The sequence below is a fragment of the Dermacentor variabilis genome, chromosome 9, assembly GCF_050947875.1.
Source record: "Dermacentor variabilis isolate Ectoservices chromosome 9, ASM5094787v1, whole genome shotgun sequence".
Lineage (NCBI taxonomy): Eukaryota > Metazoa > Arthropoda > Arachnida > Ixodida > Ixodidae > Dermacentor > Dermacentor variabilis.
This window is the reverse complement of record NC_134576.1, coordinates 127421107-127438941: the sequence shown is the minus strand read 5'-3', so window position 1 is coordinate 127438941 and position 17835 is coordinate 127421107. Positions and strand designations below refer to the sequence as shown.

General features: G+C 45.6%; 1 protein-coding gene across 1 annotated transcript in view; it reads right to left on the bottom strand.

Moving 5' to 3' along the window:
- Nucleotides 1-2912: 2912 nt before the first annotated feature.
- LOC142557442 (uncharacterized) overlaps nucleotides 2913-17835 on the bottom strand; it is a 29182-nt gene continuing 14259 nt past the window's right edge. The window contains exons 7-11 of the mRNA XM_075669293.1: nucleotides 16666-16760; nucleotides 11778-11851; nucleotides 8277-8514; nucleotides 4473-4572; nucleotides 2913-3174 (exon numbers count right to left, since the gene is read on the bottom strand). Coding sequence (XP_075525408.1) covers nucleotides 2973-3174; nucleotides 4473-4572; nucleotides 8277-8514; nucleotides 11778-11851; nucleotides 16666-16760 — 709 coding nt within the window. The 3' untranslated portion in view covers nucleotides 2913-2972. The remainder of the gene's footprint in view (nucleotides 3175-4472; nucleotides 4573-8276; nucleotides 8515-11777; nucleotides 11852-16665; nucleotides 16761-17835) is intronic.

Here is a 17835-nt window from a genome sequence, read left to right as displayed (position 1 = left end):
TAGTTAGTAGAGGGAACGGCGGCGATAGCGTCTACGGGACCTACGAGATCCGGTGGTTCGTACGTCAGCGAGAATTGAAAAGTTGAAATCATGGATGAAGTCCTTCATCTTTAGTGTTAAAACGTTTATTACACTAAACGTTGGCCTAAACCGTCGGCATTCTGGGTTCGATTTCGTGATCTTGCAGACGAATGATTTTCAACGATATTGTGAAGTGTCGGAAATAATTAGCGATTATGCAAGAAGGCGTACTTACAGTTTATTTACAATCGGTACACAAACAGGATGGTCGCCGAAACCATTTGCAGGCTGTTTCCGCTAAGTTGTGTTCTTTTTTTTTTTGTTTTTGACGATGAATTGTGCATTCGACGCCATGTTTAACTGTTCCGTAACGTATTACATTACATTACATATGCAACAATGCACAACGATCCCACATGCGTGCAGAAACTCACGACATCCATTCGTTTAGAACAATAAGATTTCTCGCAATTTCCGAGAGATAAACCAATAATGAATAACGCCCCGAGAATTTCTGACGTCAACAGGCACGAAAATCGGGGAAATCCGTACACTACCCGCTTAGCCCTCTAGCAGTTTTCATAGCAAACTCTAGGTATTTCACGTGCCTAATTGAATCGCAACGCCCGGTCGCTTCCTCCCCCCCTTACCTAAGGTGATTGGGGAGGGGGCGCCAATACGATAGATTACGGCCGCTCGGAGAATGAATTTACAGGCACCGGAGCTCGGAATTCAAAACGCTGCGCAGTGTAATAGGCAGCCTTGGGTTAAGTGATTTCAGCATGGGGGAAGTGGATGTCAGCGATAGGATGCAAGCGCCATCTATTGGTTTAAATGGCACACGTTCAATAGAGTATTAACCCGGAAGGACAGACGGCGCTCCTCTCCGGCCGACTTGCTTAGCAGACGACAAAAGTTATCACCGTACGAGAAATTCACTTTAGCGGCGAACTTAAACGTCCTGCGTAGTATGCGTAAAATCGGCGCCCAAGCTTTGCCGGACGCTTGTCTCACGATAAAGCATTCGCGCTCATATTTTTTGAGTGTATAGCCGCTAAAATAACCCAGCCCCGTGCTAGTCACAAATACCGTGCCAGCTTTTGACCTCAAAAAAAAAAAAAAAAAAAAAAAAAAAAAAGCGTGACAGAACCGCGATCTGATTATGGGGCACGCCGTAGTGGAGGACACTGTGCAGATTAATTCTAACCACCTGGTATTCTTTAACGTGCACCTAAATGTAAGTGCGCTAGCGTTTTTCGCCACCCATTCGTTTCACCGCAGCGGTCGCAATCGCACCCACGACCTCGAGGTCAGCAGCGCAACGCCATAGCCTCTAAGCTTCCGCGGCGGGCAGTTCTAAGTTCCAAGCTGCCCGTGGCCTGGTTGAGGACATATGCAAATTCTTGCGATGTCGCGCGCCTCGTAAACTCTTGACGCCGACTGTGCTTCTTATTATGTTACCAACGGATACCTGGGATAATAAACCTCGAAGTGTACCTCGATTATAATCCCCGGTAAACAGCGTGTACGATATCACGGTTGCAGAGGCTCACTCGGCAAGGAAGATAAATTGTTTCTGGTATGTTGCCTGCAGGCAACACACGTCTGTAAATGGGTAACGCTGCGCGTCCGGCAGTTTCAGATCACGAATGGCAAGCCCATTATCACTGCGGCATAACATTTCTTATAAGAGATTAACGAGCGGAGAGGTTTTTTTTTTCAAGGAAGTAGACGCAAGCAAGACAGATGACTATTATTGTCGTGGGGCCAAGATACGCCTCAAACTGTGTATGCTGTTTTTAGAGTGCACGTGAAACGCCAGAAGCGCTTGCGAAGTGTGAAGGCGGGGAAACGCTTACAAAAAATCCTAGTTTCATGTTAATCTCAAAGTGTTGCCATCGACATTGTCGTGACGTGATGACGCAGTGCAAAATTTAGTCGAGCACGAGGTCGCGGGATCGAATCCCGGCCACGGCGGCCGCATTTCGATGGGGGCGAAATGCGAAAACACCCGTGTGCTTAGATTTAGGTGCACGTTAAAGAACCCCAGGTGGTCAAAATTTCCGGAGTCCTCCACTACGGCGTGCCTCATAATCAGAAAGTGGTTTTGGCACGTAAAACCCCAAATATTATTATTAAAATTTAGTCATGTTTATATAGCAACAAAGCAAGCTATGATGATGTTGCTAATTGAAAAAAAAATATGTACACGAACTCTGCAAGCGTGTCCTCTGACCGCGCTCGACTGTGACGGCCGCAGCGATTGCAGCAACGGACGGAGGCAGCGTATCATGACGTCACGACGCCCCAGTCTCCAGTGGACCGAAACAGAAACTATATCGCCAAGACTACTGCCGTAAATTGTGTAGGACGCTGGCGCATTCTAGTATTCTGTACAAGGGTATAGAACGCATGGGCTTAATCAAACGCTATAGAATGACAAGTTGAAAGTCGCTGTTCCTTTTAACTGCTCGCAGGTGCTGCATCACACGAAGCTGGCAGACGCAAATATGCAATTTTCCTAGGAATGGTTAGAATGTGCCAATATTACAGCACCAAAGCAGTCAACAAAAGTACTACCTTGCGCACAACAAGGTTGCAATGGAAATACTGCAATGCCTGAAATATGCCAGTCGTATAGAAGCTTCGCAAGCGGTCAACGTGGGGTGGAATGCCTTAAGCATAGTACGATGGAACTTAACGGGCCGCCTTTTACACATTACTATAGTGCGGAAGCAGGAATATGCAAGCTACCTTAGTGTTGAACAACATTGGCAATGCTTTAGGTTCAGCAGCGTCTGCACTATACTGCTGGACACACACTTATCCGAAGAGAAGGAATTGGAGGGCCCCGAGGCAAAGAAAGATTTATTTGAGAGAAATAAGCAGGGGGAAAAAAAGAAGAAGACACTGTTAAAGCAAAAAGGAGAAGCTCGTCTCGCTTCTCAATTTCAAAACTTAGCAGAGACGAAGTCGGACACTGATCGGTACTCGGGCAGCGCGAGTCGCCAAGTGTGAATCTCGTTCCAGGCCTCGGCTTCCTTGCGGTCGCCAAGGCGCGCGAACTTGCCCTGGTACGCCTGGTACAACTGGTTCGTGAGGTGCGCCAGACAGGCCACGTTCGTCCTCGGGTAGTAGCCGGCCCAGTTGCCCCTGGACGCAGCGAGAAAGCCCAGTGGGACATCGAAAAGTCCGGCAGGCTCAAACGTTGCCGAAGCAATACGCAAATACCACTCTTGACGACCCATGGTATGACGCAATTTCCGTGTTTATTATTGCTATCTTCTGGCGATGAGGACACCGAATGCCTGTGAATGCTGCATCGACTTTTTTTTGTTTTGTTTTGGTGGTGTTTTAGACTTCAGAATTATAAAGCTGCCGTCTGCAGCTTTCCAAGCCCTGTGCTGTTTGGATAACGTAAGTTCACAAAAATTACCTTGCTATAACTTTTAAGATTTTGTGCGAAAATTATTGAGGTCCAAGGCACATGTTGGCATCTATGTAAAGCGATACTTTAGTTTAACTGAGTATAATTGAACATGTGCGAGACGTACAATAATGTTTATTGTCATGTTGTGCAACGTCTAATGTAACGTAATATTTTTTGTTAATGCTGTAAGCCATTCACGGGCCATGCCGAAATGCGAACACCCAAATCAGATGGATGCACAGTGTGAGTTGTATACGCAGTAAAGTCCCGAAGACCAAGACTGTGCATGATGCTTGTCGAAGGAAGGATGGCGATATAAAAGATGTACGCAGAGAGAGACCTACGGTATATATCTAAATACATTTAAAACTTCTATACCTTTTTTCTTTTTCTTTTGAGAGTGCACATGGCCGTCTGAAAGGTTTGCCGAAGAATGGCTCCGTGCCCAATAGCTCAAAACGGCCAGCACTAATACAAGAAAATTATGAAGGCCCAGAGTAGCCGTTCATTATCATGCACTAATTCCCTAAGTGGCCCGTCTACTACGGAGATACCTAGCTGACAAAGTATATGCAGGACGTTATTCGTGAATTATAGTTTGATTATGCAGGACAAGGGGACTCTCACTGGCACGACATTGTCGGTCCTGGAGCTTGGGTCGCGTGCCTATGAGGCGAGTATAATTGAAAACAGTCGACCGGCGTCGAAGCACAGAGAGGGCCGCAGGGAAATAAGGTGACTAGGTAAGTTGGTTGGGAGGAGCCGAATTCACAGAGCTGTTTCGTACGCAAGTGCTGTTATTTCATTGGCTGATCGACTTCGCTGATAATATGTCCTACATTACTATTGGCTGGTAGGAACGCTTTTAGCGTAAGAACGTTTTGCGAATACGGGCCCGGATGATTTGAAAGCAAACAGCTCAAAAAACAAAAGCGGCAGGGGACCAAAAATGCTAGACGACGGAAGCGCCCAGTCTCGTGTTCACTTAAAAAAAAAAAAAAAAACGCCCCGTATGGCTTACTTTGTGATGGTTCCAATCTCCTTGTAGATAGAGTACACGTTCGAATGCCTGGACTCGCATGGGTGAGCGTGGTTAAGGTTTGAGAACACGATGTGGCCGGCTGCGGAGACACGAAAGCCAGCGCGAACGACAAATTGAAGTTTATTGAACGGTAAATATATGCATACGCATCGGGTACGAGTGCATCGTGATGTCTCATTATGCGCCGAGCTGAACACGAACCCGACAGTGGCGCCTACGACGTCACGGTGTAAATATATGCAAACTAAAAAGGCAAATTGCACTCCTTATTCAAGAACTACGGCACCGAGGTTTGATGAGGTTTGTTGTATTTAAAAGAAAATCAAAATTTAGTGATGGTAGCAAGCGCATTATTTTTTTATTTAGCCCTTCCAAACTAAAAAAATTATTGAGAACTGCAATACTCCAAAAAAAAAAAAGAAAGAAGAAAGAAAAAGAACATTCAACTATCAAGTTTATAACTCGTAACTCAGCAGTGCAAAACGATGTCGCAATTCTGTAAACTACACCTTACAAATCATCGAAAGCTGTCAAAATTGATGTAATGTACGCCGCTCCGAAGTACACCGCGGAATTTGAGAGTACGACTTTGGCAAAACGCTCCTAAACAATGCAAAGGTTTTACGTAAGATGTAAATTCATATGTTAAATTCATCCAGTTAAAATAGTCTGAACTGTTAAATAGTCTAAATAGAACTGAAACACTTGGTATTGATAGAGTTACGGATGTGTAAACATTGTGCTCCAATTTAAAAATATAATATAAAAACAAGCTTACCATTTTTAGGAAATTTACCTAAAACATTTGAGACTCTAAATCAAAGCTCTGCTTATTAGAGACACTAGAATTTAATTTTCGCTCTCATTTGCAAAAAAAAAAAAAAAAAAAAAAGGAAAGGAAAGGTTCATGCACATCAGTTGGGCGGTTGTCTCGCAAGAGCGTTTTTACATTTTGCATGAATTTAAATAGCGATGTCGGAGTTAGTCCGGGTATATACCAAATCAAGAAGGGGCCCGACCGATGGAGCAACACATTGTGATATACAAGTTACAAGCAGGGGTGATGCGCATCAGAAAGACTGGCCTACCTTTAGATAGGTGGACCTATTGTCGTCAAAGGCGAAGATAGATGTAACACCTATCGTGGCATTATGAATAATCGCTGAAGTAAAGAAGCATCTCTTAATTAACCCTTACAAAAATAGTTACAGATATACTGTTACGTTTCTGTTGACCTTCGGAAGACTTCAATAAAATGTGTGTTGAGATGAAATTTAACATTATTAATTATTTCTGTGAGCGCTGTGCTTCGCTTTTATCGCAGTGGTATTTAAATTGAAGTGCATTACATATGACTTGTTGCTTCCGGGGATGCATTGCTTCGGAGGTGTACTTCTAAAATGTACTTCTTTAAACCCTTTAACTGGCAAGATAAGAAAGACTCCGCCTATAACATTTTTATTGCTTTATTTATTCATTATATTGCTCAAATACACACCAACTGAAATATTGAAAAGCTTGTCTAAAAAGTGAGCGAGATACAATAGGTCAAAAATATTGCTGACCAGCTGGTTGAAGGTCAATGTATGGTCGAAAACTGGTGTTTGACACTTGCTTTCGCAAGGTCAATATGTGTTCTTGAGATGCACCTCTATAGGAATAAAAAAATAACAGCTTGCTTAAACAAAAGAAAAAAATCGCATTGGTGATAATATAACCATCATGTGCGCTAAGAAGAGGATGACGAAGACCTCCAATAGATGAAGCGCCAATAATGACGGCACACAAGAAGGAATACAGACAGGAAGCGCCTTGTCCTGTCTGTATTCCTTCCTGTGTGCCGTCACTATTGGCGCTTCATCTATTGAAAGCTTTGCACGAACTCGCCCCACAACGTGTTTTACTGAAGACCTCCAGTTTTGTCATCAAAACACGATTGACATTTTTGTGACTGCCACTGTTGAGCAGGAACATAAACATATGTAAATTGAGAGGCACAGACTAATATTTAGGTTTGTTTCGTTTTTCCAGACGTTTCGTTAGGTCAACAATATGGTTGAGCTACTAGTTAAAGCGTTAAAGATACTGGGGCCCCACAATAACATGAAACCATTCCAATTTGTTGTTATTCGAATGTTCTGACGTCAGATTTACGTAACCGCCGACGCAAGCATCGAGCGTTTCAACGGCCAATCAAAAGTTGTCCCCGCTTATAGGAGGCCACTTTTTTTTTTTTTTTGGTTTTAAAGGGAATAGCAAGGAACCTACCTTGACTGGTTTTTTTATCTAATTGGCTGAAAAAAGTGGAGGAGCCCGCAAAAGTGAGCATGCTTTGTTTGGGTACGAGCTAGGGCAGACAAAGTAGATAATCGGATGATCATCGGTGCCAGAGCGATCGGTGGGCACCGATTTCTTTTGGAACGGCGCAGTCGCCGGCTATTCCAAAAGAGTATTCACTTGTGTTCGGCGTAATAACGCATCTTTGGTGCGTACACGTCACCTTAACATTGATAGTCTTCGCAGTTTTTTTGACGTCCCGGGACAGACAGGAGAAGTGGGCGAAGCCCTAAATCTTTTGACCAGTAGCGGAAGGCTAATGGTGCAAAAAAAAAAAAAAGAAGACTCGTAAATAATTATTTTCGTTTGTTCGGACGAGTCGTGGGTAATTCGTGTGTACGTGTCATATCAGATGGAGAGTTTTCGAGGTTTTCGTGACGTCGCGTGACCCACGGGCGTAATGGGGGTGTCTCGAAAAAATAATCTTTGAGCGGTCGTGGTGGGCTGGCGGCAGAAATGAAATAAAAACAGTTTGGAATTGCTTTACGTTTCAGCGCCCCTGCTTGGCGTTTGAGCAGCCCGTGTATATTTTTTTGAGTCGAGCTTTTGGAGAAAACTAATTTGTGCTGTTTACGTGCAGTTACACTCTGAAGACATGCAAACGAACAAAGATAGTTTCAAGCCAGTTTCAGTCAGTATATATACATTTTTTTCTTTTTTGCTACGGCGCTGTATAGGAACTGAAAAGGTTCCGCTGAATTATAGCGGAAACGGGAGCGAACACAGTTTCGGGTCAACAATGCTAGTAATAAATCTCTAATGTGAAGTGATCAAATATGATTTTCATAGAAAAATTTCTCGGTTTAGGCTGATTTGTTCCTTAGTTTCTCTAAACTGAGCTTTTCTCTCCAAACTGTTCCTAAACTCTGTAAGTGACTGAGACAAAATTAAGTTTACGGTAAACTAAATTGCTCTTTATTGTCCCCTTAAACTGAATGTTCCTATCCATAAACTGTTCCTAGCTAAACTAAGTGTTACTGCACTCAGTTTACCTTAAAGTAATTTACTGTACAGTGACCCTAACCTGAATTTTCTGACGACAAATTGTCCTTAAGCTTTGTTGCTAAACTCAGTTTACGGTAGTTTACCGTTATTACAGTGCCCATAAATTGAGTTTTTTTGTGCCTAAAGTTTATCCCTAAACTGACTAAGACCAAACGCTATTTAGCGTAAAAGGATTTGCTGTTTAAAGTCCCGTAGCTAATTTTTTTTTTTCTGTCGCTAAACTGTCCGCCAAACTTTGCCCCTCAACTGAATGATACTAAACTCAGTTCACCGTAAAAACTCACGTAGTCCTTTGTTCCCCTAAACTCAAGTTTGTTTTTCTGTTCACAAACAGCCGCTAAACTTTGCACCTCAAATGAGCCAGGGAACTCAGTTTAGCGTAAACCGAGTTGCCCTTCGGCGTCTATCTGACATCCGGGCAACGAAATGAGCGACGCTCACTGTTTGCATTCCTGATGCGCGCGGCGGCGAAGTCGATGATGGTCGCCCGCACGCCCCAACTGTTGATGAAGACGCTCTTGCCGCCCATGCAGAACTGGTACAGCTGGAAGCTGGTCTCGTCCACGAGCACGTGGTTCAGACCCAGGTCGCGGTGTTCGAACTGCAGCGCGCCTTCGGCCACGGCCAGCGACAGTGCCACCTGCTGCAGGATGCTGCGCAGCTGCAACGCGTTGTCCAGCTGCGCAGAGAGAGAGAGAGAGAGAGAGAGAGAGAGAGAGAGAGAGAGAGAGAGAGAGAGAGATGCGAATGAGAGAAAGGCAGGGAGGTTGACCAGAGTTAACACCTCCGGTTTGCTATCCTGCACTAGGGGAAGGGAAAGGGGAAGTAAAGACGGAAAGAGCGTGACAAAGATAAAAGCGTGAAAAAAATGAAAAGGGAGGGAATGGGGATCATTATAGTCTTTCTCTAATAGGCCACTGCCACGTAAAAAGGTCAACAAAGCCTTGACCGACTTTCGGTGCGACGACAGTTCATGTCGGCATACCAAGACTGCCTGTTCTGAAAGTGGCCTGTCGTCAAGGCGTGCCAATGCGATCGCTAGTGACAACCAGTGCGCGCGGTATCGAGGACAGTGGCAAAGTACATGTTCTATGGTCTCCTCGCCGCCGCGGTGACTGCAAGCCGCGCTCTCGTCCACAGCTGCGCAGACAGCGTAGAGAAGGGATCAGCGTACACGACAGGGGGCAGGGCCTGCTCGGTGCAGTGCTTGATGTTAAAAAAAGCAGCAAGATGGGAGGTTTACGGAGGGAAACATTACAAGTAGGCTTTTGCAGATTGGTAGATACGTATATTCAACTTATTTCACTTACTTTTCAGATCATGTCAAGTGGAATCGTTCACAGAGTTCAGTTTACGCTGTGCGTGCATATGTATGTACACAGCAGCCAACAACAACAAAAAAGGCTAACTCTTAAGTGTTCAGGATTTGTAAAGGCAAGGTTACACGATTTGCCGTCAACTGTCTACAAAAGTTGTTTATGGAAGCCTACTGACGGCAGTCGAGAAAAAGTGTGAGGCCGTAAATGTATGGACCATGTATAGACAAGTCTCAGGAAATTGTTCGTAACCATGGAAGAAGGAATAACTACGGAGAGGCCATGACGTCACTCCTTGCGAAGCTCGGTGACGCCAGAAGTTGGCGTTACTCCGCCATCTTGTCGGGGAAGACTCTCTCTCTCTCTCTCTCTCTCTCTCTCTCGCTTGTTTCTGTCGCCTTCGGCGCGCAACCACACCGCGCTGCACGGACGTGCCGGCGCTGTAAGTGATCTGATTAACGGATCCGATCGCAGTGTATGCCATCGCGATACCATCGGCCCCCCCCCCGACCCCCCCCCTCCCCGCAAGTCATTTCGTCCGAGTATTGTGCTCTAGCTTTGAAAGGAGTTCGTAATCAACTCTTCAAATTAAGACTTAAGAATTAAGGCCCGTCTCTCGAAACTTTTGCCGGCGTTTCTGAACATAAGTCTGTGCATTTTAACTGCGCTGCAAGAATGCACAGGCGACGACCGGCAGCAGCACTTTACGAACATCACGACCTATGGCTAGTCCATCTGCATTGTACGAGAACAGCCACGTATGCTGGTCGTGGCGTTATAGGAATCGTTTTGCTTTATTGAACAGGTTTCGGACGGCCTGCGCATAGCCGAGACCTGACGAACCACAGCGCGCCGAAGACGCGACCAGCAGAGGAGAACCTCGTTTACGCGTATAAAATGCACCGACTGCGGCGCCTGAGTTACATTGTCCTCACGGAAAGTGAAGTTTTACGGAAACAACGTTCTGTGGCATCCTTCGCGCGGTGCCGAACAGCACGCGCGTATCCGTGCGGCTATAGCACGTTGACCGGCCTTATACGTGCTGACCGTCAGCCGTTTGATGTGCGCGTCGGCGCACGTTCCTCTTTTTCGAGCCTCGTTCGTTCTCGCACCGCATCCACTAACCTTCACTTCCCTGCGCCCCTCGAGCACACACATACATCGGCGGTAAGGAGGGAGGGTTCGTCCCTTATTTGCTCACAGCAGCCGCTTCTTTCCCATCCTTCCACGTGGCTCTTTTTACGTGCCACAAGTGCATCGCCCGCTGTCAAAAGCAGGACACACTGCACAGCTGTCACTGACCTGCACAAGGCGCTCATCGTACTACATATCCCGAAGCACACGCGGCTTCAGTCTGTGAATGGCACGTTAGCATGAATCCATCGAAGACGGCAAATACATTCCCAGATCATTCGTGGTGCGGTACGTGGTGTATAAGGTGCTGCACGCGCGCTCGTTTCACGCTTTTTTTTCCTTCTTCCTTGCCCCACCTGGCCACAGGAACAGCCGGAAGAGCGCGTTATAGATAACAGAGCGGAATAAAACATGGACACTACAACGCAATCCTGCCCACGCGACGCCTTTACCACTGTACGAGACCTACGGGGCAGCACGCGCATGACCTGAGACAGCTACGGCGCCAGCACTTATCTCTTCTCCTCCTTTAAAGTCCCTACACACACACAGCACGCGCATGAGCACGCAGCCCCACAACAAACGCGCCATTGTGCTCCGACAACATGGATGTTACAGCTAAAAATAGCATGTGACTTCCTCCACGCTTTTCTCCTATAGCGCGCGGAGGGGGTAGGACCTCTCCTCAGTTTTATTTTTCCTTCCGCCATCTATGTAGCGATTGTATTGAGCTTATAGACAAATGTATGCCCAATTTCTGAATACATGCACTGTCTAAATGATCATTTATTAGAATATGACCTGATAGAAATCGTCACGCTTTTCTGCCTCGAGGTGGTTGCCGTACCTCTGACGTCAGCGGCAGAGGGCGAAGAAATGCGGACGCCCTTCCAATAGAGCACGCTACAACTAGGTTGAATATTTGTTTAGCCGCGCGATATAATACTGTAATGTATGGCTAATGTTGTCATAACCGTCATCTGAACGTTCTTATTATGACTGCTTCCTTATAGCGCCTGAACTTCTCTAAATGTCATCGATGTGAAAAAAATGAAATTGAGCGTAGAGTACGATCCATTCTTGCTACAGTGAGTTATTCTTTATAGTATAATGCTAATATAAATGTGTTAAGTTGAACGTACGACCGGTATTGCCTGTAGGTTCCGCTCTCGTATTTACTGAATACGACTATCAATTTAGAATATGCGGGTCTGGAACAGATTCACAATACTTGCGTCAGCGTGCTGTATTGTGTGACGCGCCATGCCTTTTATTTGTCTTTATTCTATTTCGGCCGCGATTTCGTGTTGTGTCGTCGATACAGATGGCTTTCACGCTTCGTCAAGCATTTGCTGTCTGACTCTGCGCGAATTTCCTGGACAACTGTGCGATTTAATTTTCGTCAAAACATAAATTGAAGATGGGGACCACCTTTTCTTCTCTCGTTATCGCTTCAAGTGAATCACGTATCAGCCTTACTGATGGTCCTTACCTTAGCTTGAGTCAGAGGGACGCCAGCGTAAGCGAAGCGGAAGACCAGGTATGGTTGTGCAGTGTCCAGGGTGTCTGAAAAAATATATGAAAAAAGCATGATTGTGTATGGTTATGTTTCGCTGTACGGACGCTTTCGCACACCCTAATGACGATTGATTGATTGATTGATTGATTGATTGATTGATTGATTGATTGATTGATTGATTGATTGATTGATTGATTGATTGATTGATTGGGCTATGGGATTTATTAGGGTATCAGTGTGCCTGAAAAACATCATGATTGTGCCTAGTTATGTTTCCAGGCAGGGCTGGGCAAAGATACTTTGCATTTGTATCATGATACGATACAAGATACTCGGGCCACGAGTAATTGAGATACAGATGCAAGACATTACCGTAATTATTGTATCGGATACGATACTGTCCATTTGTATCTTAAGATACTTCGATAAATTCGCAAATTTCTTATTATAGATACATGAAATGTAGCTACAAACTTGTGTGCACATACATGTTACATGTTTGCTTGGAAATTTTTTATCTCCGACCAGCCTCGCTTTATTTGAATGAAGTGTCCATTAATATCTCAAAATTTTTGTCTTTCTTGCTCAAAGTATGATGTTTTCATTCAGAAACAATTTATTCGGGTTGCTTTGGCTACTTAACATGAAAGCTCTTTGTACGCTGCGTTGTGCGTAGTTCTTGCTTGTCGCGTTTGTAATTAATGAGAGTCGCTGCTCTGCTTGCCGGCCAGATAGCGGGTCTCCATTTATTTACAAGAACGTTAAGAAACCTCTGCACGATGGCGAGATACCACTGTGGAGTTCTACCTTGTCCGTAGGTGTATTACCCATTTGAGCAATACCGCATCACTGCGCAGGTGTGCAGCAGCGACAACACTGGTAGCGGCCATTTTTTTGTGACGCATCGTGTATACAGAGAGCACCTAAAGCTCCAATTACCTTTTATATTCTACTTATCGGATGGCGTAAAGCTTTCGCGAGCGACCTAATCATTAACGTACAATTCTTGTACGATTCTTCTCCCCCGAGAAAACTTGCGCAGCTCAGAAACGTTTCATACGCATGGTAGTGGCACGAAGCGTGACAGGATGCCGCCGCTATTGACACTACTGCCACTTATAGCTCCAATTACCTGGCGATTTGTAACAGTAAGAAATTTTAGGGCGAGCTAAAAAAAAAAAAAGGAAAAGTAATATATAATAATATTTGGGGTTTTACGTGCCAAAACCACTTTCTGATTATGAGGCACGCCGTAGTGGAGGACTCCGGAAATTTTGACCACCTGGGGTTCTTTAACGTGCACCTAAATCTAAACACACGAGTGTTTTCGCATTTCGCTCCCATCGAAATGCGGCCGCCGTGGCCGGGATTCGATCCCGCGACCTCGTGCTCAGCAGCCCAACACCATAGCCACTGAGCAACCACGGCGGGTAAAAGTATAAGTAAAATAGAAAGGTGGTTCCATATATATTACACAATCACAATGAATAAGCGAATATGTAGAAACACGATGCAGGCGACACCACTACTAGCTATGATATTTAAGCATGAAGTATTGTCAACTTGTTAAGGTCAGACAATAGAAAATTCAGTACCCGTGGAAATGCAGGTGGCTTAGTGACAGCCGTGTCAGATTGAAAAGTGGACTTCAGCAAAAGTTTATAGTTTCGCACGGTGACGTTGCGATAGTAGTATCTTGTATCTTAAAATACACGATGCATTCTTTCATTTACAGATACTGACACACGTCTTGCCAGACGTAGGTACAAGATACTCAAAGAGTATCTAAGACAGTATCTAAGATGCATGTATCTTCGATACTGCGCAGCACTGCTTCCAAGTAAGGATATTTTGAATATAGGACACGGTTGACACATGATGAATTATATTGATTGGTTGAATGAATGAATGAATGAATGAATGAATGAATGAATGAATGAATGAATGGGTTTCGCGGCTCAAAGAGCAATAGCAGAGGCAGTCGTAGCGGGTAGCGCAGATGGCTCCGAATTTCTGAATTTATTCCACTTCGGAATGCGGTCGCCGGCAATCCAACCCACGACCATGCGCTCGACAGCCGAGTTACATAACCATTGCGGTCCTGCGGCGGGTACAAGTGGCAAGTGCCTCAAATGACTTTTTGTTTAACTATGAGTACTGTGCGCGCGCGAGAGAGGTAGCTGATGTGATTTATTTAGCATATTAAAACACCATGGAAAGTGCGCGAAGAGAGGCAGTGAAATCGAGACACGTTCACAGACAAGTAACCGTGATTTACGCAATCACAGTTACTTAAAAATTATAATTACTGAACGCCCGCACGTAACGACCCCGAGCTCAACCGCGCAGTCGCCGTGTTCGTGGAATTATTACCGGGCAATTTTTCCGTAGAACCTTCATCACGCGTAATGACTAAATATTGATGACCAGCAATTAAGGTGCGGTTTAGCGCAGACCACCTGGGGCTAAGAAATTGTTTTTCTTTTTTTTCCAGAAAATTTGTCTGAACGTGCTATCGTGCGTCGGCCTCGTACCTGTAAGAACGCGGAAACAGGGAGAGAAAAAAAAAACTTCGGTATGAATGCGAAGCATAAATTTGTGAAACGCGGGGAATCTCTAACGAAGCGAGTTTAATGAGGCGTAAAAGCAGTGAAGTAATTAACGATGGAGGTTACGAGGAACGCGCGGGAGTCGCGGAACAGGAAGCTCGAAACTGGGTCGTTAAATAATAGCAACGACAACAAAAAACAATTAATATACGCAAACGTAAATCGCCGACGTGAGCTGTGTTTCGCTGCTCGTCGAGATAGCGAGCGCCTTGGCGTTCGCCTTCAATACGCTGCCAGGTGCGCACCTTGGGAAAAAAAAAAAGCTCATTAGTTGGTGCGCCGAGGGTATTGTGGTGGGTATCGATAATGAAAGTTGGTGTACGAGGTCTGCGATTAAGAGGGAAAGCTCTATTCGTATAGGCTGTTACCTGACGTTACAAGAAGGTCGTGTAATGGACCAATATATGGGGTCAGCCAGACTTCATGAATTGTGAGGATTAACATACTGGAACTACACACGGGAGTGGAGGGGGCTGTAAGGGACGTCGTAGAGGACTATAGATTAATTTGGGCCACCTGGGGCTCTTTAAGTGCGCTCAAAGCATGCTACACGAGGGTTCTTGCATTCCGTACCCGTCAGAGCGCGGCAGCCGCGGTAGGCAATCGATCCAACGACCTCCTGGCCTTGTGGCCAAAGCGCTAATGCACTGGTAGAGCATGCGCCTCGAATACGGGAAGCGCTGGGTATTAAGCTCCATGTCGCCGTGGACCAACCAGTTTTTCTAATGGGTGGAGATGACCCCCGGCCTGGTGCTTGGTTATATGCGGGGGTTCGCACCTAGGACCCTATAGAGAGTTCCCTGGGCACCCCTTGTCAGACCTAGCGTTGTCAGCCATCCTGAATTTAGCGGGACAGTCTCGAATGTTTAGTGAAGGTCCCGATTACCGACCTGGCCCAGTCTGTATGCGGTCAAATCTCCAAAACTGTAGCCCCCCCCCCCTTTTCTTTAAATGAATAACAATCAATAAACCAAATTTCATTTTCTAATACCCGGCAGCTAGATCGGCACATTATTGTTATTTGTACTCTCGTTGCATTGTCATAAATACAAAGGAGGTTCCTACCCGCCGTGGTTGCTCAGTGGCAATGGTGTTGGGCTGCTGCGCACGAGGTCGCGGGATCGAATCCCGGCCACGGCGGCCGCATTTCCATGGGGGCGAAATGCGAAAACACCCGTGTGCTTAGATTTAGGTGCGCGTTAAAGAACCCCAGGTGGTCAAAATTTCCGGAGTCCTCCACTACGGCGTGCCTCATAATCAGAAAGTGGTTTTGGCACGTAAAACTCCAAATATTATTATTAAAAGAGGTTCCGTTTTTGTGGTGGTTCTAGTTTTGTTGCCGGCACTACCCGTTCACAGGGCCTCTATTTGTATGGGTACCATATATGTTAGCAAGGCAACAACTTCACCCATCTTCTTGTAAATCGCCTGACATGGTAGAACTAAAATATTACGCACTGACTGGCGGCTGCTGGCACTGACAGAATTGGTCGTCCCCCTCCTCCGCCTTCCCCAACTCTTCAGGCAATTACGGATAAATCAGCTTAAGGCACTTATGCCTCACATGCGGAATTGAAGCCAATCGGTATGTACATCAATGACGTTTTGATGTAGCCCGATGCTGCCCGATGTATAGCAGCATAAGGGACCATCGAGCGAGTTGGAGCGAGTTCTAAAACGTCGCGATGTCTTGCTACCACGTGACCACAAGCGGTGTGACGTCACGACACGTGCGCCTTCTGAGAACTGAAACCAAAGCTGGCTCGTAGAACAGCTGTTACAAGTGAGTGCTCCAAGGCTTGCGTCAATGTTCCCTTCATTTTCGAGATCCGAAACTGTCACTCACGCTAGAAAAAAAAAATAAGGAAATAAAAGTAAACAAATCTTATTGGAGTATAACTTACTAATATTTCGCCATAGGACACCGACTAGCATATGCCATCCATGCCAAGCTCCCCAGCTCTCATTAACGTATTTTTCTTTTCCCCTTGTAGACGATCGCCCGGTAACAAAAGCGTCTTCGGCACTCCGCAGCCGTGATGTGTATGCCACGAATTCCTTTGTTTAGAGAATGCCTCGAATCTAAAGAGCGCTGCCCATTCACTTGTCACGTCAGTACTGTTTTAAATCGTGGTACTCATGATGAGCTTCCAGCAATATGCTCGATAAGAAGATCGATAAGCAGATAAGAAGATCTACACGCGTGCGCTGCACTGACGCAAGCGCCAGCGCGCATCGACTCGACTTCTTACCGGGTCCATGCTGATGGTCGGTCCGCTTCCAGGACGTGTAGTCCTTCCAGGCCTGGATCAGCTCTCGAGGATACCGATCCAGGACGCAGAATATCCTGGTTGTGACAACAAGTGAAGACGGTGCGGGAAGTGAGGAATGTAACGAAATAGCGGGTTACTCAAGAACAAACCGCAAAATTCGTGGTGCGTGTAGCCGCGGAAGCTATGGATCGATATCACTGAGATTGCCAATTTAAGGGGTCGATATTTTTGAGGAAGTCTTGCGTGAAGTCGATCGAAAAGATTTCCTTGACACGGGATTTGCGAAAAAAAAAAGAAAGGTTAATTTTCGCCAAAGTGCGGGCGCACCAGCTCGGATTGAACATTTGGTCGTGTAGTGGCTGTTATGACCTACAATCGGTGACCCATCAAGTTGAAGTGACATGCGTTTAACAGGACAGAAGTTCGCGTTTATCGTGAAACCTATGAGCTGTGAACCTTCGTGATCCGACTCTACATACACTTTCATTAAAAAACTCTGCGCACATCGGGGCTTGTCTTGCCCAGCAACATGAATCTTCGTTGATTTTTCAAGCATATTTCCTTTCTTCAACGCTGTGTCCAGGTATGCGCGTATCAGCATGGCATACAGTTCCTGAAAGGATAGGAGCAAGTATAGAGTTAAAGGAAGTCCTCTCAATGTTGGTGACGGTTACTGGCAGGGTAACCTAGAAGGTGCAATATTTTTTTTAGAAAGTAGGTACCCCTAGCTAAATTTGTGAAATTTGTGAAATGTGACAACTTCCTATCTGAATTCTTGTGTCTAGAGGGAGCGTTTGAAACTGTTGTGCAAATGCTTTTGCTTTTGATTTGATATTTGATTCGAGAAGTCATATTTAAGAGTCTAACACTACAGTCAGCCTGCAGGAGCTCGAAAACTCGATAAGTCAGAACGCTCTTGCAGGCGGCACAGTCTTCCCTCTTCTCTCTTCAACTCGTCTATTATATTGAGGGCATGCTGCGAGATAAACACACACGGCAGACACTGAGCCGATTAACCCGATAACACCCATATCTTATGGACGGGCCTTCACTCACAAACGTCCCTCGTAGCGTGGCTTCCGAAATCAGGCAGAGCTTAGTGTCGACAAACGCGTGCCGTTTGATCTCGGAGGCAACGCTCAGGGCTTA